The sequence below is a fragment of the Rhinoraja longicauda genome, chromosome 25, assembly GCF_053455715.1.
Source record: "Rhinoraja longicauda isolate Sanriku21f chromosome 25, sRhiLon1.1, whole genome shotgun sequence".
NCBI lineage: Eukaryota > Metazoa > Chordata > Chondrichthyes > Rajiformes > Arhynchobatidae > Rhinoraja > Rhinoraja longicauda.
The window spans coordinates 10,185,638-10,205,396 of NC_135977.1; the positions used below are offsets into that span (position 1 = coordinate 10,185,638).

General features: G+C 41.6%; 1 protein-coding gene across 14 annotated transcripts in view; it reads right to left on the bottom strand.

Annotated features, from left to right (window-relative positions):
• The window catches only part of LOC144605650 (citron Rho-interacting kinase-like), a 140,183-nt gene that overhangs the window by 41,680 nt on the left and 78,744 nt on the right, over positions 1–19,759 (bottom strand). For 12 of the 14 annotated variants that reach the window (XM_078421110.1, XM_078421108.1, XM_078421106.1 and 9 more), the window contains 6 exons: positions 15,311–15,485; positions 13,974–14,171; positions 13,039–13,104; positions 7,962–8,159; positions 7,048–7,241; positions 2,464–2,599 (listed from right to left, as the gene is read on the bottom strand). In XM_078421110.1, coding sequence (XP_078277236.1) covers positions 2,464–2,599; positions 7,048–7,241; positions 7,962–8,159; positions 13,039–13,104; positions 13,974–14,171; positions 15,311–15,485 — 967 coding nt within the window. The remainder of the gene's footprint in view (positions 1–2,463; positions 2,600–7,047; positions 7,242–7,961; positions 8,160–13,038; positions 13,105–13,973; positions 14,172–15,310; positions 15,486–19,759) is intronic. The other 2 variants (XM_078421109.1, XM_078421102.1) reach the window with 1 other exon arrangement.

Consider the following 19,759-nt stretch of genomic DNA (forward strand, 5'->3'; position numbering starts at 1 on the left):
ATCTTATAATCAAAGGTAGACACAAAATGCTGAAGTAACTCAGCGGGTCAGGCAGCATCTCGAGAGAGAAGGAATGGGTGACGTTTCGGGTCAAGACCCTTCTTCACCTATCTAATGGATAGATTATGAGAAGAATGATTTGTATCACACAATTATTGGGCAAATTAGGCTATATATTAATGTTGCCTGTTTATCTGCTCAAGTGAAGCACACACATTGATAAGAGTCAGTTGGGATGAACATCCTGCTTCTGCACTGCACATTCCAGAATCAGTAACATTTCAATAATTCATTATCGGATTACTCAGAAATCAAGATATCTGCCTCATGAGGTGATACTTGCCACTCTCCCTTTCTGCTCAGAGGTGGTACTTGCCCCTCTCCCTTTCTGCTCATTGGGGTTCCAGACACTTCACTCCCTGAAGCTCCAGTTTCTCCGTTCTGTTTCCACTCACCGGGGCCCTGGCTCCTCTGCTCTCTTTCAACTCCCTAGGACTCTTGCATTTCCTTGCCACTTCCTTCCAGCAAGTTGGTGACAGGGCACAGCAACTATTGTGTGCTGCCTCCCAGAAGAGGATCTACTATCATCCATTACAACCGCTCTGCTCTTTTACACCTCTCATCCAAGTCTAAATCTATCATGATTTTTGTAACAGCCAGTCCTACTAATCAATCATATTTTCCTTAATCTAAGGGTGTCGTCCCAATCTTCCAATGTACTTGTAGCCCTTGTACTTTTTTTTAATCTGCACTTTCTCTGCAGCTGTAACATTATATTATGCACTCAGTTTATTTTTCTCATGGCACTATCTGGTCTACTTATGTTTGGTTTGATTGTACTCGTGTATGATAATAATAAACCAATAATAAACTAATAATGAACCCAGCTGGCTCACTGGAAAATTTATCATAATAGTGCGTAACATTAAAAAAAAAATGTGTGCGGGTATGAATAAAAATAACGTACAATAGTCCAGTAAATATACCAATAGTCCAGCTGCACCAGCAGCTGCGGTTCTTTTCTACACAGTCCTGTACATCTGTCAGACTAGCACCAAAGTCTTAAAGGTGCTGGATTATTGGGGTTTTGCATGGTATTTAATGTTTCTTCCTGTTATAGCCATGTTATTAGCCATAGTTGAAGAGCAACAATGAATGCAATTTATTATTGCAAAATAAGCTATCTGTAAGTTGAATAATCATTTGAACAGTCTTGCATAATTCCACCACAGCATTTGCCATTCAATTACATAAATCTTTGATCTAATTTCTACTCTAACCATTTGCTGTCAAAGGGCACCGGGTTACAATATTCAATTTCCTTACTCACTGTATCCATTTCAGAGATTAGATACAACCAAGGAAGAACATCCAATGGGGATAAATTGAGCATAACATTTATGAAAAAGGGTCTCGACCCGAAACGTCACCCATTCCTTCTCTCCCAAGATGCTGCCTGACCTGTTGAGTTACTCCAGCATTTTGTGAATAAATACCTTCGATTTGTACCAGCATCTGCAGTTATTTTCTTATATAACATTTATAATGAACTGAAATATTACACTACAAAACAAGAGAAATTAAAATGCTGCAACAAGTTATATTACAAGTGCAGTATTCACTGTAATCATCAAAGAGTCATACAGCATGCAAACATGCCCTTCAGCCCACCAACATGCCCCATCTACACTAGTCCTTGCATGCAACTTGTCTGCTCTTTAATCTTTTGCCTCACTCCCTGTATTCTCCCTATCTAAGACCAAGGTAGAGTCAAAAAAAGAAAAACAGACTTTACCTTATCTTGCCGTTATCCTCAGGAGTCGAAGCCTCTACACTTGCCCTCAAACACAGCACAATCTCTCCACACAGGCTGATCTGCTGGTGCTTGGCTTCCTTTTATACACCACCAGGAGCAGTCACTCTGGGACATTAATGGCGGCTTTTTAAATCTCTCACGTTGCTGTTCCCCCCAGCTGCTCATTCGCGGCTGAAACTAACCTGATTCATTTGTTGTAAGACAAGTCAAACTGCTTCCCAGAAACATCCGAGATTAACTTAATCCTGACATAATAAATAACCCCAGTTCCCATCACTAAGGAGAAAACTTGTGGGCAGTTGTTTGCAGATGAGGGAAGAGGTGTGAGGTTGTTGAGTATATGAGTGCATACTGTAAGCGAGATCAATGGACTTCTCCTGGGACTGTGACCTGGAGCTGGGTCAGGCCCCTCGTGTTCTCTAGGCCAGACCGCTGTTAAGGAGTCCGCAGCATGCAAAAGAAATGAGTGAGGCTCGTTGCTACCAGCTGCTCACATCAGTGAAGACCCAACAAGTCACAAGTCGCACACCTTTCTGCTTATTTCATTTGTTACTAATCCTTTTACTGCAGTTCCCTATACTTGAGTAAACTTAGTTTCTGTGTAACCTTGAAGTAAAGAGAAGTGGAATTTTCCGGCACACACTAACCGTATCAGAAAGGCTCTCTGCCTTCAGTTTCTGTTCCTTTAAACAGTGTTGTAAGGATTGGATCTCAGACTTATGTTCCTTCACAGCCAATTCCACAGCCTGACGGGATTCATTTCCACGCTGGTCTGCACGCATTCTGTGAAATTAAGAGAAGATAATTCAGTAAAAGGTGTGGCTATTTTATTATATACATAGCAAAGCCACATTAAGCATGGAGTTATTATAAATGAGAGGCATAGTAATAGACTACAGCAGATATCAATATCCCAGTAGAGTGGGTGTCAATGGGCGGATGAAATTTAATGGAGAGATGTGTAATTCAATAGAGAGGTAATGCAATTTGTCAGAAAAACATAGAGGTTTGTTAAGCATGCATATGGCTCATGGATCAGGTCCAGCCTAAAGCATGGATTTGTCTTGTTCATGAACTCTTATTGTCCTATCTGGCCATTGACATACCCTTACGATGTTGATGTAGGCTTGCCAAAAGTATAACCACAACAACTTAAAAGGAGCAGCCTGTGACAGAAACACACAAGGTGCTGGAGTAACTCAGTGGGTCAGGCAGCTTCTCCGGAGAGCAGGATAGGTGGAGTTTGGGATCGGGACCCTTCTTCAGACTCAAGTCAGAAACATGCTCATCAGGAAAGATTTTACTTTTTATCCAACCCACGTCTTGCTGCATCGCAGGGTTCTGGAACCCACTCAATTCTGGATTCGGGAACTAGACAATGGGGGGAAAGTGGATGGCTTGATTGTAATCATTTGTTGAGTTGAGTTTAGTTTATTGTCATACTACAGTGAAAATTTTTGTTGCGTGTTAACCAGTCAGTTAAAAGATAATACACGATTACAATCGAGCCATTCACCGTGTACAGACACATGATAAAGGAAATGACGTGAATATTAGTGTAAGATAAAGCCAGTAAAGTCCGATCAAAGATAGTCCGAGGGTCCCAATGAGGTAGATAGTAGTTCAGCACTGCTCTCATTATGGTAGGATGGTTCAATTGCCTAATAACAGCTGGGAAGAAATTGTCCCTGAATCTGGAGGTGTGCGTTTTCACACTTCTATACCTTTCACCCGATGGGAGGGGAGGGGAAGAGGGAGTGAACAGGGTGCGACTCGTCCTTGATTATGCTGGTGGCCTTGCCAAGGCAGCGTGAGGTATAAATGGAGTCAATGGAAGGGAGGTTGGTTTGTGTGATGGTCGGGGCTGCGTCCACATTGTCCATGTTTTGTCTTTCTGCTGACTGGTTAGTGCGCAACAAAAGGTTTTCGCTGTACCTCAGTACACGTGACAACAAAACTAAATTCAAACTCAGCAGCATGTGATTCAGTGGATTGGTTTACAGATGGCTGGCATCAATTTGATAAGCCAAATAGCCCCCTTCTGTGCCATGACGTTTTTATGATCCCATAGGATAAATATATTTAATAATTTAAGCTTTCAGCACCAAAAGCTGTACTTCAGCAATCAACATTGACTGTCATTGTGACAGAGACTTTTATGCAATTTCAACATAAAAGAAAACTCATGAGCAGAGATTTATTCATGAATCACGACCAGACACGATGCAATCTATTTCTAACAGTACTATCAGAATTTGATTTGGAAATAATAATAGTAAATGATTGCTCTTGCATTTTTGAGTTGAAAACAATCAGTTGAATCATTCAAGAGATGTCATCGTCAGGCCCACCAGCTTTTAAATTCATTTTTCACGATCTGGGTGTTGCTGACATGGTCAACAGTAATAGTCCATCAATAATTGCTCTCGAGAAGGTGGTGGTGAGCCATCTTCTTCCAGCTTCGCAATTCTTCTGGTGAGGGAGCTTGCACATGCCGATGGGGAGCTTGCTCCAAGATTTGGACCCAACAATATACTTTCACATCAGTGTGGTGTGTAGTTTGGAGCAACACATGCAGGGGTGTGCTCACATTGCCCAAAGCCCTTGTCATTATTGGCAGCAATGGTTGTAAATTTGGAAGGAGCTATTTAAGTAACTGTGGTCTTACTCCATATCTCCAATACTCTTTTTCTTTGATTGTTTTGAAAGTACGCCTAACCGAGTTAAACTGATTGGAGTGTAGCTTTGTAAATGTCTATTGCTAGCTGTCCTTAAGAAAGTAATCCCCGTTTTAAAGCTAATTAGGGTGTGCGACGATTTCTACCTAATGTGGACGAAGGAACAATGATATACTACCTAATGCATGTGAAGGAATAATGATATATATTTTCAACTCAGGGCAATATGGGAAGTTAAAATAAGAGCAGGTGGCAATGCTCCAATGTGCCTGTTGTGCTTATTTTTCTAGCTGGTTGAAGTCATCGGTTTAGAAGTTGCAGTTGAAGAAGACCTGGCAAGTTCCTACAATGCATTTTCTGCATAGTACAAATAGCAGCCTCATGTGTTTTAGATTCTGGTGATGTGCCATTCATGCAAGATGTTTGGCCTCAATGGAGTGGTTCAAAAGTATTGTTGAATACAGGTAAATGGAAAACATTCCATCACACTCCTGACTTTCTTTACAGACGATGGAAAAGCTTTGGGGGAAATCAGCCTGCAAATCACACAAAGTAGAATAGTTATCTCCCGATCTGGCCTTGTAGCCAGAGTGACTATGGCTCATCTAATTAAGTCTGCTCATCGGTGTCCTGTAAAGGTATGGTTGATAAAGTGACAGGGATGATGGTGGTAGATTTAAACACAATAGTGGCATTTAAGAGGCTTTTAGAAAGGCATTTGGATATGCTGTGAATGGAGAAATATGGATAGTGTGCAGGCTGATGAGATTAGTTTAGCTTGGCTTCATGTTCGGCATAGACATTGTGAGCTGAAGTGCCCGTATCTGCGCTATACCTTTCTATGTTCTGTGTTGCACAAATACCAGGGACCAACCATCTCCAATGGGAGAGAGCCTAACCAGCTTCTCTAACCATTTAAGATCATCCCCATCACTTAATCAGCCATAAACTCGCAGGACACCAATGAACATAGACTTAATCAGATAATTTTATTTGACTAAATTTACAACCTCTCTGGTCATCAAAGGTTTCCCTTCCTTGGTCATTCATATTCGTCCTCTCTCTACGAACATGCTGGTCCCACCCTTTGATCAACTCGCCTTTAAAAGACTCTCTCATGTCAGACATTGACTTACCCAATAACAACTGCTCCAAATTTACGCTCCCTAGCTCCTGCCTAATAACATTGTAATCTGCCTTACTCCAAATTAGCATCTTCCCCCAAGGTCCAGACTTAGTCCTATTCAAAACAATCTTAAAAGTTACGGAGTTGTAATCACTATCCCCAACATGCTCTTTCACTGAAAAACAGTCACTTGGCCAGGCTCATTTCCTAATGCAAGGTCCAGCATTGACCCTCCTCGTGTTGAATTATTCACATAATGCTTTAGGATGGTCTAAGCCTTAAGTAGGTCCCAGTCAATATTGGGGAAGTTAAAGACACCCAGTATGACAACACTGTTGCTTTTTGCATCATTCGATAATCTGTCTACATATGTGTTCATCTATCTCCTGCTAGCTACTGGTGGGGGGGGAGGGGGGGGGAGAGAGGGAGGGGTTGTAATACACTCCTATTAGAGGGATTGAACCTTTCTTATTTTTGAGTTCTACCCATATCGCCTCAGTGGATCAACCCTCCAATATGAGCCACTCCACTACCTCTTTCATCCCTCCCTCACATCTGAAACATCAATACCCAAGAACGTTGAGCTGCCAGTCATGTCCCTCTCACAGTGGCCACAACATGGTAGTCCCAACCACTGATCCAGGCTCCAGCTTCAACTGCTTAACCCGCAATATTCCTTGTATTGAAATATATACACTTCAGCCCATCAGCTTCACAATATAATTATTTCTTAATTTCCTGATATTACTTGAGAATTATCAGCTTAAACTCCATGAACAGGTTTATATGGAATTAGACATTTGCAATAATCAATGCAATTATCTGACCTAAAGTTGGAGGGAAGGTCAATGATGAAGCAGATAAAGGTGATTGGATCTAGGATATTGCCCTGAGAAACTCTTGCAATGAAGTCCTGGACCAGAAATAGTTCCGTTCCAACCACTAAAAGTATCCTCATTTGTATCAGCTACGGCCCAATTCTGTGGAGAGTTTTCCCTGCCAACTCTACACTGATGTCTTCATCTTTCACTCTCTCCGGTAGAACACATTTCTTCTTTTCCTATGTTTGGCCGAAGGACACAATGCTGCCTGGAACCAAGTGGAACTCAAATTGAGTATGGTGAGCAAGTAAGTGGCGTTCACCTTGCTATCACTTTGCTGATTTGCTCTGCATTGTATGACTGGACAAAACAGTATTCTTCCACTTGTCAGGATAGATGGCTTTCTGATCGATGGCGTCATCCCGTGAATAATATTCTGTGACATGAATTTCACTTAACTGATTCTGATGGCCAATGATTTTCACAGAATCTATTGTATTGATTGATATAAACATAGTACTGGTTCCTTGGTTCACTTACCACTTTAGAACTTAGTTATTCAGCACCCTGCACTATCAGTCAACACTTTATCCTGCAGTTCAGTACCTGTTCTGCTTTTCTATATCCAGCAACCTCTTCATTTCTTGAACTCGCCGCTCATGCTGCGCTTTCTCTTCTTCAAATTCTGATCTCCAGTTTTCCCATTGGCGTTCTTTCTCTAGGAGTTCATCATTCAGCGTCTCCAGGTCCATTACCTGCTCTTCCAGCATTGAACAAGTTGTCTTTAATGTCTCTATTGTCTGAAATAGGAATGAGTTACAAAAGAAAAGGTTAAGCATCCTGTTCAAATGAGACTACAAGTACAGGCTCCAGTAAAGGATACGCAGAGTGTAACATTTTTCAACACTCAAGTATTTCAGGATATCAGCCATTAAAATGTTTCACTACTTCCAATTCGCACACTTCAGTGAGAATTAATACAACACTGAAGAAAATCAGATATCAATCTTGGCATGGAATTCATAAGTCTTAGGAGCAGAGGTAGGCCATTCGGCCCATTGAGTCCACTTCGCCATTCAATCTATCGAATAGAAAGCTGATCTATCTTCCCCTCTCAACCCCATTCTCCTGCCTTCTTCCAATAACCCTTGATACCCTTACCAGTCAGGTATCTGTCAATCTCCGCCTTAAAAATACCCAATGACTTGATCTTCACAGCAGTCTGTGGCAATGGATTCCACAGATTCACCACCCTCTGACTAAATAAATTAGTTACTGTAGAATTCATTAATTGTTCAACTTCATAAATATCTCCAGTTGCTCTGCATCATTGCCAAGAGCTCCTAAATATTCGTGCAGAAGAACTCTAGGTCCGCCCAAATCAGATTGAAATATATTACCAGACCACATTTCAAAAATATATGTATAAACTTAAAATAAAACTTTGGTGGATAATGTGAACATTAGATGATTTGAAGAGCAGTTTGAAGCCAACTGTTCACTGACAGGGTTGTACTAACCTGTTTTTGGTTACTAAGCAGCAGCTCTTGGTCAGATAGCTCCTGGCGCATTCTCCCCATTTCCTGGCGAAGATGGGCTCGTTCATCTCCGATGCAAGACAACTCTTCAACCTGCTTAGTCAGGAAATAGTTTTGGCTGTTCATCTCTGCATTTTCCTGACTCAGCTGGTTTAACTGGTCCTCCAGGTCAGAGATAACCTGTGCAAAGGCAATGAGAACACAAAATCCAAATCTGTTGTTTGTTGCATACAATACCTAAACAAACGCTCCCAGTGCCTCAGCACATACATTATGAAATTGGATCAGATAATGCTTTCCATCTCCATGAAAATGCTCAATATTAGTGGGAACTGACACGATGTATATTCAAACGCACAGTATATATATTTCAGCTGCTAAACTGCATTTTATTAAAATGCAAGTTCTTAACCAATGCAGAAGGATGTTTTACATCTGCACATACAGCAATAAAGCCATGATGGTATGAGGGTACAGAAATTATAGTACCAAACAAGTAGACCAAGTGGCCAGACACAATCTGGAGAATATTACCACAGCCGTCATAAGAAATGCAAGACGTAGCTTGAATACACAAAGCCTCCATAGCTGATACAGCTTTCTTGTGATGTTGTGGGGTTGGAGGGGGATATAAAAATTGTAAAGACACCAGTGTTAACTCTCATGCTCTTAGAGTGATTCAGCAAGGAAAAAGGTTTTAAGGCTCAAGTCATCCTTACTGACCAAAATGTCCCATCCAAGCTGGTCCAATTTGCCCGACATCCTTCCAAACCTTTCCTATCCATGTTTCCGGCTGAATGACATTTTTCCTAAAGTAGGGTAATCAAGATTGAACACAATAGCCCTAGTGCGCCCTCACTAATGTCTTGCCAACTGTAACATAACATCCCAACTTCAGTCTGAAAAAGGGTCTCGACTTGAAACGTCACCCATTCCTTCTCTCCTGAGATGCTGCCTGACCCGCTGAGTTACTCCAGCATTTTGTGAATAAATACCTTCGATTTGTACCAGCATCTGCAGTTATTTTCTTACACTACCTGTACTTCAAGATCCTTCTGCTCAACAACACTCCCCAGAGCCCTATTGTTCACTGTGAAGGTTCTACCCTGATAGGGTGGCACGGTGGCGCTGCATTAGAGTTGCTGCCTTACAGTGAATGCAGCGCCGGAGATCAGGGTTCGATCCTGACTACGGGCGCCGTCTGTACGGAGTTTATACGTCCTCCCCGTGACCTGCGTGGGTTTACTCCGAGATCTTCGGTTTTCTCCCACACTCCAAAGACGTACAGGTATGTAGGTTAAATGGCTTGGTAAATGTAAAAATTGTCTTCAGTGTGTGTAGGATAGTTTTAATATGCGGGGATCGCTCGTCGGCGCGGACCTGGTGGGCCCGTTTCCGCACTGCATCTCTAAACTAAACTATGACTTCCCTAAATGCAACATGTGACACCTATATGAATTAAGTTCCATTTACCATTCTTCGGCCCACTTGCCCAGATGATCGAGGTACCACCGTAATTCTTGATAATAATTTTCACCGTCTACGATACTATCTGCAAAATTACTAACATGCTTTGTAAATCGTTGATGTAAATGACAAATAACAATGGACCCAGCACTGCTGGCTATTGGCAGGCCTATGGTATAATTCTATCAGAGTGATTGAATCTTTCATATTTTTTAGCTCTACCCACATTGCCTAAGTGTATGAACCCACAAGTATATCTTCTTACAACTTTGGAGATGCTGTTCTTAATCTACCACCTAATACCTCAAATTCTCTCTGCACAACCTCATCTCTCTTCCTACCTGTGTCATCGGTACCAATATGGTCCATGACCACTGGCTGCTCACCCTCCCCTCTCAGAATGCCCTATGCCATTCAGAGACATCCTTGACAATGGCAGCAGAGAAGCAACACACATTCTGGAGTCTCACTCATGGCCACAGAAACACTGGTCAGTACCCCTGATTATATGCTGTAGGTTACCCCTGGTGTAAATGGATGGCAGGAGAATAGAGGGAAGATTGGGTTACAACAGAAACAAACAGGACTTGCGTAGATGGGTGCTTGAGGGTTGCACAGATGCAGCGGGCAGATGACCCATTCTCAGTCTGCATGACCATGAACTATGAGCGGTGCTGGGCCCATTGTTGTTTGTCCCAGTTCATCTCCATTAACAACTGTAAATCCCCCACCGCTCCCCTCCCCCAAGGTGTCCCCCAAGGCTCAGTCCTTGGCCCCCTCCTCTTCATCCTCTACCTGTTCCCCCTTGGTCAATTAATCCGCCGTCATGGTCTCAACTTCCACTGCTTCGCCGATGATATCCAGCTCCTCATCTCCACCAAGTCAATCTCCCCCACCACACACTCTACACTGACAAACTGCATCACTGAAATAAAATCTTGGCGTCAATCAAATTTCCTCAAACTCAATTGCAACAAATCTGAAATCATCATCATTGGTCCAAAATCGCTCACCAAATCCACCCAAAATCTTCATCCTCAACATTGATGGTCTCCCAGTATCCACCTCCCCTCACATCCGGAATCTTGGAATCATCTTTGATCAAACCCTCTCCTTCGACAAACACATCAAACACATCACAAAGACAGCCTTCTTCCACCTCAAAAACATTGCCCGTCTCCGTCCATCCCTCTCCTCCACAGCTGCAGAAACCCTCATCCACGCCTTCATCACCTCCCGTCTGGACTACTGCAACAGCCTCCTCTATGGCGCACCCTCAAAAATCATCAGTAAACTTCAATACATTCAAAACTCCGCTGCCCGTCTACTCACCCACACCCCGATCCGTGACCATATCACCCCCGTCCTTTACAAACTCCACTGGCTCCCCATCCCCCAGAGAATCCAGTACAAAATCCTCCTCATGACCTACAAAGCCGTCCATAACCTGGCCCCATCCTACCTGACCGACCTCCTCCACAGGCACACTCCCACCTGCACCCTCCGTTCTGCTGCTGCCAATCTCCTATCCCCCCACATCCGGACCAAACTCAGATCCTGGGGGGACAGGGCTTTCTCCATCGCTGCTCCCACCCTATGGAACTCACTACCCCAAACCGTTAGAGACTCCTCCACACTCACCACATTCAAAACATCGCTGAAGTCTCACCTGTTCAGTACTGCCTTCAACCACTGAAGGTCACCTCACCTTCTGTCTCCTTTCTCTGTTCGTTTACTTATTTACTTATTTATCTATTTATTCATTTCCCTATGTTCTCTAAATCTCTGTAAAGCGTCTTTGAGTATATGAAAAGCGCTATATAAATAAAATGCATTATTATTATTATTATTTATATCAACGATTTGAATGAGTAAAAGTAAGGGGTCATTCATTTAATACAAAGATGAGGTAATTTTATTTCTCTCAGAGGGTTGTGAGTCTTTGGAACTCTCTTCCTCAAAGAACAGTGGAAGCAGAGTCTTTGAAATTGTTCTTCTTTCAAAAAAATATTCAAAGACCAATTTATATTAGCTGAAATGTAAAAGTCCACCACAAATGCAAAAATTGGCAAAGCCATAGTCTGATCATCCAGACTGAACAATTAAAATTATTTGGACCATAATCTGCCAATGATGGTATTCAACTTCTGTGTGAGGATCTACTGCACGCCATAGACGAGGAGACAGATACCGTATGTCTGACTTTGAAGCTGGATATAGACTCCAGTGATTACTTGGCAATCTCAGTGTTAAAATTTATTGATAATAAAGTTATTTGTTTTTGCACTTCTACCTACTTTTCTCATTCTAAATTAAGTTACAACCATTTTGAAAGAAACATTCAGCCCAAGACAAGCTGGTATCCAAAGTTGTGCCAGGTAATGACTTTCGCCTGTACTTTCATGGAATAATGTGACTACATTAGGCAGTAGGGTGAAGATGAGATAAACTTTTATCCCCCCTTGTTGGTTCAGCCATGGCCCACTCAGTCAGAGGTGGTGTTACGTAGCCACCTTTTGTGAAGCCCCCGACCCTCCCTCCAGATCACAATCTGCACCCTAGCTGATCACAGTGTTACCCTAAAGCTACTTCAATTTATCAACTGAAGTGGTAACCAGGTGAAGGTTTCCTTGCACACATTTGACCTGATGCTATGTAACTTCCAAGAGTCTGAATTCAACGTTGAGGACTACCACAGCTAATTTCTCCCAGCCGTATATCACCACTACTTTTGGTGGGCCTATTCTGCCTGTGGGACAGAGCATCCACTGGGAATGTGCCTGTTCTGCCAGTGGGACAGGGCATCCACTGGGAATGTGCCTGTTCTGCCAGTGGCGCAGGGCATCCACAGGGAATGTGCCTGTTCTGCCAGTGGGACAGAGCATCCACTGGGAATGTGCCTGTTCTGCCAGTGGGGCAGGGCATCCACTGGGAATGTGCTGAAGTCTGGAAGGTAACTTTCTGTATTCTGAGTTCAAAGACACTCAAGTTCTTTTGAGAGCGATACACTTACTTGCCCACCTTCCTGAAGATTAATTTCTTCTATTCTCTCTGCTGAAATGGAAAATTCTGCACTTCCCCAATTTACGAGAACACCTCAATATTCCTTTTTCTCTGTATTAATATCCCTTCAAAACTATTCTTGACGCTGCACATCCAAGACCCAGGTCTGAATCTAGTCTGGTCTAAATCTGACCTGTAGGGTGACATCCTAAAACAAGAACTGCACCTGTAAAATATGCTTGAGTGCACTAGAACTGTTAAGAGAAATGGAGGGATTAAACTATAAAAAAATAAAACTTTATGAAAGCATATAGTTGAACAGACTAATTCTTTATCTATTCCATTCTCTGGTATAGTCAGCCTTTAGGATTTGTAGGAAGGAATTGCAGATGCTGGTTGATACCGAAGATAGACACAAAATGCTGGAGTAACTCAGCAGGTCAGGCAGCATCTTTGGAGAAAAGGAAGATGTGACGTTTTGGGTCGGAACCCTTCTCTATCTATACCTTTCAAGATTGATCCAATAATTCAGCGAAATAACATTAATAGTTTGTAATTTAAATGCTTTCAAAGATAATTGTTTCATGACCTCAGTACATACTGTGCAACTTTCCCGAAGGGTTTCAAACTTGTTGTGAATTTCATCGCGGTGAGCCTGAAGAAAGAGAGAGAAAGTGAAAAAAACCAACAAGATAAAACCAAGCAGATTCTGTGGATAATGTTTTTGAATAGATTTACAAAATGATGGACCTCCCGCAGTGAACAGAAAATCGTGGATACCTCTCAGGCTATTGAGAATGACATGAAGGTTGCAATGATACACGTTTATCTCTGGAGCAGTTGACCATTGTGAATAACAACAACTAGGCAAGTTTCAGCTTGTCAAAACCAGTGCTTCCAGCCCACACACACAGCAATAGATGGCTGACTTCATGAGATATGGATAGCAAGTCCATGAATAACAAGGACATAATGTACACATGTTAAAGCAAAGCAACTTAAACATTTAAAAGTCTATACGGTTCCATATGTTTACGCATTAAATTCACTGGATGGAGGCAGATACTTTAGCCTTTCCTCCAATCTGCTCAAATGTTGCTGCACTCCAGCGACTACATAATTGAGATACGCATCTGTAGGCAATATTCACATAATGATAAAAGCATAAAATAGAGGTACAAAAAAGGATGACTCTTTCATGCAAAAGTGCAGTGTTTTCTAGTTATTTTTTGGACAATGTAGCAATTTAGTCAAAATCTCCCTCAAATGCAGGTGATAATTTCCATTATTGTGTAGTTCTAAAGACATTTCTTATTAATATGCACTTCATATCACATCGTGCCCCCATCAGTCTGTAAATAAATTGCTCAGACATTGTTTCCTTGGTTACTTCACAAACGATGACAAAGTATACTTTTCCGCCCACTACATAGCTCTTGGAGAGCCCAAAAAGCATATTCCAAAATGACTTCTAAAACTAAGCATACCAACTCCACTTAGACTAGGCGAGATGGTGTTACTGACCCTCAAGGACTGAATCTCTTCCTCTGCCTCGGCTGTGGTCTCCTCCAACTCCGCCTTGGCCATTTGTAGTTGGTTTTCCAGGGCAGTTTTTGTACCTTGCAGGCTTCTAATCTGAGCCTCCTTCTCTTGCAGAACCAGCTGCAACTCATTCCCCTGTTTCTTCAACTCCATTCTTTGTTGCTCATGCTCCAGGCTGGCCTACAGAATGCACAAAAAGAAAATCTTCCGTCAAGCACATTTTGCGGCACTGATTTCAAACCTACTATATTTGTACTGCAAGGTCAAGCAAGTTGATTGAGTTTATTTATGTCATTACCAGACGGTAAATTGTTTTAAATTTTCCATTTCATACACCTTTTCTTTGAACTGGTTAAGGCTTATAGAAATTAATGGTTTTGCATGAGCATAGTGTCAGTTTCCAAAATCACTATCACTGTGACTAAACAATTCAGACTCGTTATTCAATGTTATTAACGACCTCAAATTGTATTCATGCAATGCTTTTAACACTAGAATGCCTCACTGCAGATTTATCAAAGGAACTTCACACTGAGCCACATGAGGAATTGTTAATGCATTCTTCAATAAAACTGTCTTCTCAGGAATATTCTGAAGAGGGGTAGAGAATTCCAAAGCTAATGGGTCAGAGCAACTTCTGCCAAGGATGAAGCAGCCAAAAATCAGTAAATCAAAATTGGAAAAATCCTCTTGGAGAATTGCAAGGCCTGAGGAGAATACAATATTCAGAAGGACTAAAACTTTTGAGTATTTTAATTTGACAGTCATTTCAGTATTAGAGTCAGTCATACAGCACGAAAACAGCCCCTTCAGCCCAGCTTGCTCATGCTGACCAAGATGCCCCATCTAAATTAGTCCCTCCTGTCCACGTTTGGCCCATTTCCTATCCATATACCTGTCCACATGTTTTTTTAGTGTTGTTATAGTACCCATATCAACTATCTCCTCTGGCGGAACATACCATATACCCACCACCCACTGTGTGGAAAAAGGTGCCCCTCAGGTTCCTATTAAATCTTTCCCTTACCTTAAATTCTCAAAATTTAGTTGCAAGAGTATTGTTCTCGAAAATTATACATTTGGCAAGCAGTTTAACAATTTAGAGTCAGCAGAGAATGTGCAAGAGTTGATGGATTGGACAAAATTTAGCTTCTTTTGCAGTCACAAAGACTTGATGCTATGTTTTCAGTGATACCATTGACATGGAGCAGGGCAAAGACCCTGGGGGGAATAACAGAAGCAACACCAGTTGGGCATATGGATGTTCAGACAGAATGTACACGTTTTACAATTTGCTTCCATCATTTTAATGTTCTCACCTCCCTGAATTTAGTCTCCAGCTCCAGTAGCCTGTTTTTGCTGCTCTGTTCATCCTGGTTGATTTTATCCATTTGTTCCTCCAGTTTTTGGTTGTGAGCATCCAGCTTCCCCGCCTGTGTCTCCAAGTAGAACTTCTGCTGCCTGAGTTCCGCAATCATCTCTTCCTGTGCCTTCCTGCCATGAAATTTAGATATTACATTTATGGCTGTACGCAATGCTGCATAAGGCTACTGGTCAGGCCAAGTGGCAGTGGATGCCCAAGAGAGCACTAGTCAAAAGACTCGCTTATTTAGATATTTAGACTTATTTAGACTCGCCTTAGGCTCTGCCCGCTGCGGACCGTCCGGCGCGGCCTGCAACCACAACAACCTGACTGCGGGAGAAGACGGCAGGAGAAGGGAAAGACATTGTGGCCTTCCATCGCAGTGAGGAGAGGACTGGAGGAGACTCACTGTGATGGATGTTTCTTTGATGGATGTTTCTTTTTTTGTTTGTTTTTGGGGTTGTGTAATTTTAATGCCTATTTAATGTTTTTATTGTTGGACTGTGTTTTTGGGGTTTTTGGGGTTGTGTAATTTTAGTGCCTATTTAATGCTTTTATTGTTGGACTGTGGGTGACTGAATTTCGTCCAATATTGGATGACAAATAAAGCTATCTTGAATCTTGAATCTTACGAATTAACCAACCTTCATTTTGTTTAATTATTTTGTGGACTTACTTTTGACAGTAGTTTATTCCATGTTCTCCTATTGTAAAGTTAAAGGATAAATAGAAACTTCTGCTGTATTATATGTTGGCAAATTGCATGTTTGGCAGGTTGGGGGATGTAGGGACTAAAATTCATCTCTATCATCTCCAAACTGCACCACTCATAACAAAATTTCCCATCCTTCACTGTCCATTAACTAACCAGCTCAAGACGCCAGGTATGCTGGAGCGCATGAACTCAGTTCATCCTTCAAACTTTCCTCATCAGGCTACAGTGGCTGTCCATCGACTCAACATATTCAAAATTACACAACACCATCCTGTCACTATTGGAACAATCTTTAGCTGCTTCACTCCCAATCTTTAAACTCGTTCCTCAAAACACTTCTGCAATTGTGCCACTCTACTCGTTGCTGCCCTTCTTTTCAGTCATGGTACCAACTTTCATTAAAAAGTATTCCCTTACTGAGACATGCCACAAGTAGTCTGCAGGCGATATCTCTAGAGAGAGAAATATATTTAATGTTTTGCATTGAAGGTCTTTCATCTAATCTGAAAATGAGATGCCAAAGAGGGAAGGGGAGAAAGAAAAAAAAAAGACATATTGCCACTGGGTAAAGGGATGATAGTGCAAGGCAAATGGCAAGAAACAAAAACTGGATCTAAAGTAACTGCAAGTAGAAACACCGGAGACCTTTAATGAAACTGTTCCGAAACTGTTGAACTCATTATTAATCCTGGAATAATGCCTCGGAGAATACGTGGGTTGAACTTCACTGGAATAGTGTAGGAGATAAGACAGAGATCTGATCGAGAATGGGAGTGGGAGGAAAATTAACAGGCAACCAGAAGAATAGGGTCATGCCGTAACAGATTGAATAAAGATATTTCACATAGTGATCCCCCACTCTGCATTTGCTTTCCCCAGTATGGAGCAGATCACTCAGTGAGCTGCAAGTACAGTCTACTACATTTTAAAAAGTATATGAAAATCACTATTTTAGGTGCAAAGCAAGTTTGGAAACCTAAACTGGGAAGGGAGAAGGATTTTTTTTAAAAAAACAGTATTACATTTCCTGCAGTTGCATGCACAGGTGCAGGGAAAGGTAGAATGTTACGGTGATTGAGCAATGTACCAGAATGTTGCAGAGGAAATGGCCCGTTCCGTAAGCTGGAGTGAGGTAAAGATGTGTTCACTGGGTGCAAGAAAGGGAAGAGCATGAATTATTAAATGATGAGGCTGGTGGGGTAGAAGGACTCTGTCACAGGAACTTAACAGTTGCTCTTCAATGTCGGGAGCCCCGACCGCCCCGACGTGGCAACTCCAACAGCCTGACCGCGGGAGAAGACGGCAGGGAAGAGAAAAATATATTCTGGCCTTCCAACACAGTGAGGAGGGGACTGGAGGAGACTCACTGTGATGGATGTTTCTTTTGTTTGGTGTTGGTTTATGATTGTATGTGTTATTGCATTTTTATTGATTATTCTTATTGGTCTTATTGTTGAACTGCGGGTAATTTTTCATTTCACTGCACATTTATGTGTTTGTGACAAATAAATTGACTATTGACTATTGGAGGGAGAAAGAGTGACAGAAGTACGGGGAATGGAACAGGCATTAAGGATCCTATCAGCTATGGTCTTGATGGATCCTCATTTGGAGAAAAGTACATCAGAAGTACTGATATGGAAGGTAACATTGTCAGAACAGACATGATGGAGATAGAGAAACCGGGAGAATAGAATGAAAATCCAACAGGAAGTAGGATGGGAGAAAATGTGTACATGGTGAATATCAGATACTAGTTTATCCACTGAAATGGAGGTAGAGAAATTGAGGAAGCAAAGGGTTGGAGGTGGGCCTCAGAGCCTTTGGTTCATCAATTCCCATGAGGATCAATGACAATATTTTTAAAATTTGGATGAAGTGCAAGGAGTCAAGGCAAAAGATGTTTCATTGGGAAAATTCAACCAGGAGGGTGGAGGTGTACAAGGATTAGTTTGGATGTTCAAGGTAAAAGTGTGATTTCTCCTATCATCATCAGTCTGAAGAAGGGTCTCGACCCGAAACGTCGCCCATTCCTTCTCTCCCGAGATGCTGCCTGACCTGCTGAGTTACTCCAGCATTTTGTGAATAAATACCTTCGATTTGTACCAGCATCTGCAGTTATTTTCTTATATTATATATCTCCTATCATCTTGGTGAGAATGAAGGTGTACATGCATTGGATGTCAATAGTGAAATAGGAATGGCTCGGACAAGGAACTGAAAACTTTTAACATTTAAGAAAACACTGGTTTGTTGTGAAAGTTAGGTGGCAAGACAAGCGAGGAAGAAAGTAGTTGAGATAGAAGGAAGTACGATCCATGGGCAAGAACAAACAGAAAATATTGGTTGTAGACACAAAATGCTGGAGTAACTCAGCGGGTCAGGCAGCATCTCAGGAGAGAAGGAATGGGTGACGTTTCGGGTGGGGACCCTGAAGGGTCTCGACCCAAAACGTCACCCATTCCTTCTCTCCTGAGATGCTGCCTGACCCGCTGAGTTACTCCAGCATTTTGTGTCTACCTTTGATTTAATCCAGCAACTGCAGTTTTTTTTACCGACAGAAAATATTGGTTTATCAGTGAATTCCTGCCTTCTATTATGGGAAGGAGGTAAAAGCTTTAGTGGTTCGTGGCAATGAGATTGGATGCCATGAAAAGATTTCAGAAAAGATAGTCAGTGAAGAGGGATGTCAAGCGGGAAGCATAATCAAGTCTCAGAATGTCTAAATCTATTATAAATTCATAGTCATCCACAGCTCCTCCCAGCATTGTGAGTTATCGCCCACGTAACCCAGTGTTCTAACTTAGTTACAGTTTTAGCAAAGTTGATAAAATGCAACAGTCTAATACTATTCTTATTTTCATCACTTGTCACATAATGATTACTGCAAAGTTGTGAATTTTAAACGGGTTGTTGTCGTCAGGCAGTAACCATTTACTGTTTGAAAGCAAGTAAAATCTCAAAAATGCAATTATCTTGCAGCATGGGAGTTCTGTGCTTTTAACAGTACTTTTTGCAATTTTGTCCATTTTTTTATTAGGCCCACTACCGGTGTTAATTAAAATCAGCATATCATTACATTACTTCCTGTGAGTTCTTAATTTAGTTCATTGTCATGTGTACCAAGGTCATTCAAAGCTTTTTGTTGCATGCTAACCCATCAGCAGAAAGATTATACTTCATTACAATCGAGCCATCCACTGTGTACAGATAGAAATACTGCTGTTTGGAGTAGAGGTTTAAAAGAGTGGAGCGATTGTAATAAGTGATTGCAAATCCACTTCTGGGACCAGCATGCAGAAGGTCGTCAGAATGGCCAAACACGTGCAATGATCCTGTCCATTTAAAAAAAACATTAGAGATACAAACATTAGCTGCTTCAATTATTTTTAAAAATTGTGTTGAGCGCACATCAAATTCATTTCATGCAAGGTTCTTGCCAAATCACCTTGATTTAGACCAGACTTGAATTCATCTGGTGAGAGATATGTGGTACTAGTCCCTCCCACCTACAAATAACCCTCTTATTTCTTTATCTACCTCTGCCCATTTTTAACAACATATCATAATTAATTTGATCATCATTCTCCAATTTTCTTGGTAGGTTTAACCATACATCTGAATTATAAGTTATCCTAAGGATAGTTTTAGGAAACAACATATATAAAGTGGCACGGTGGCACAGCGATA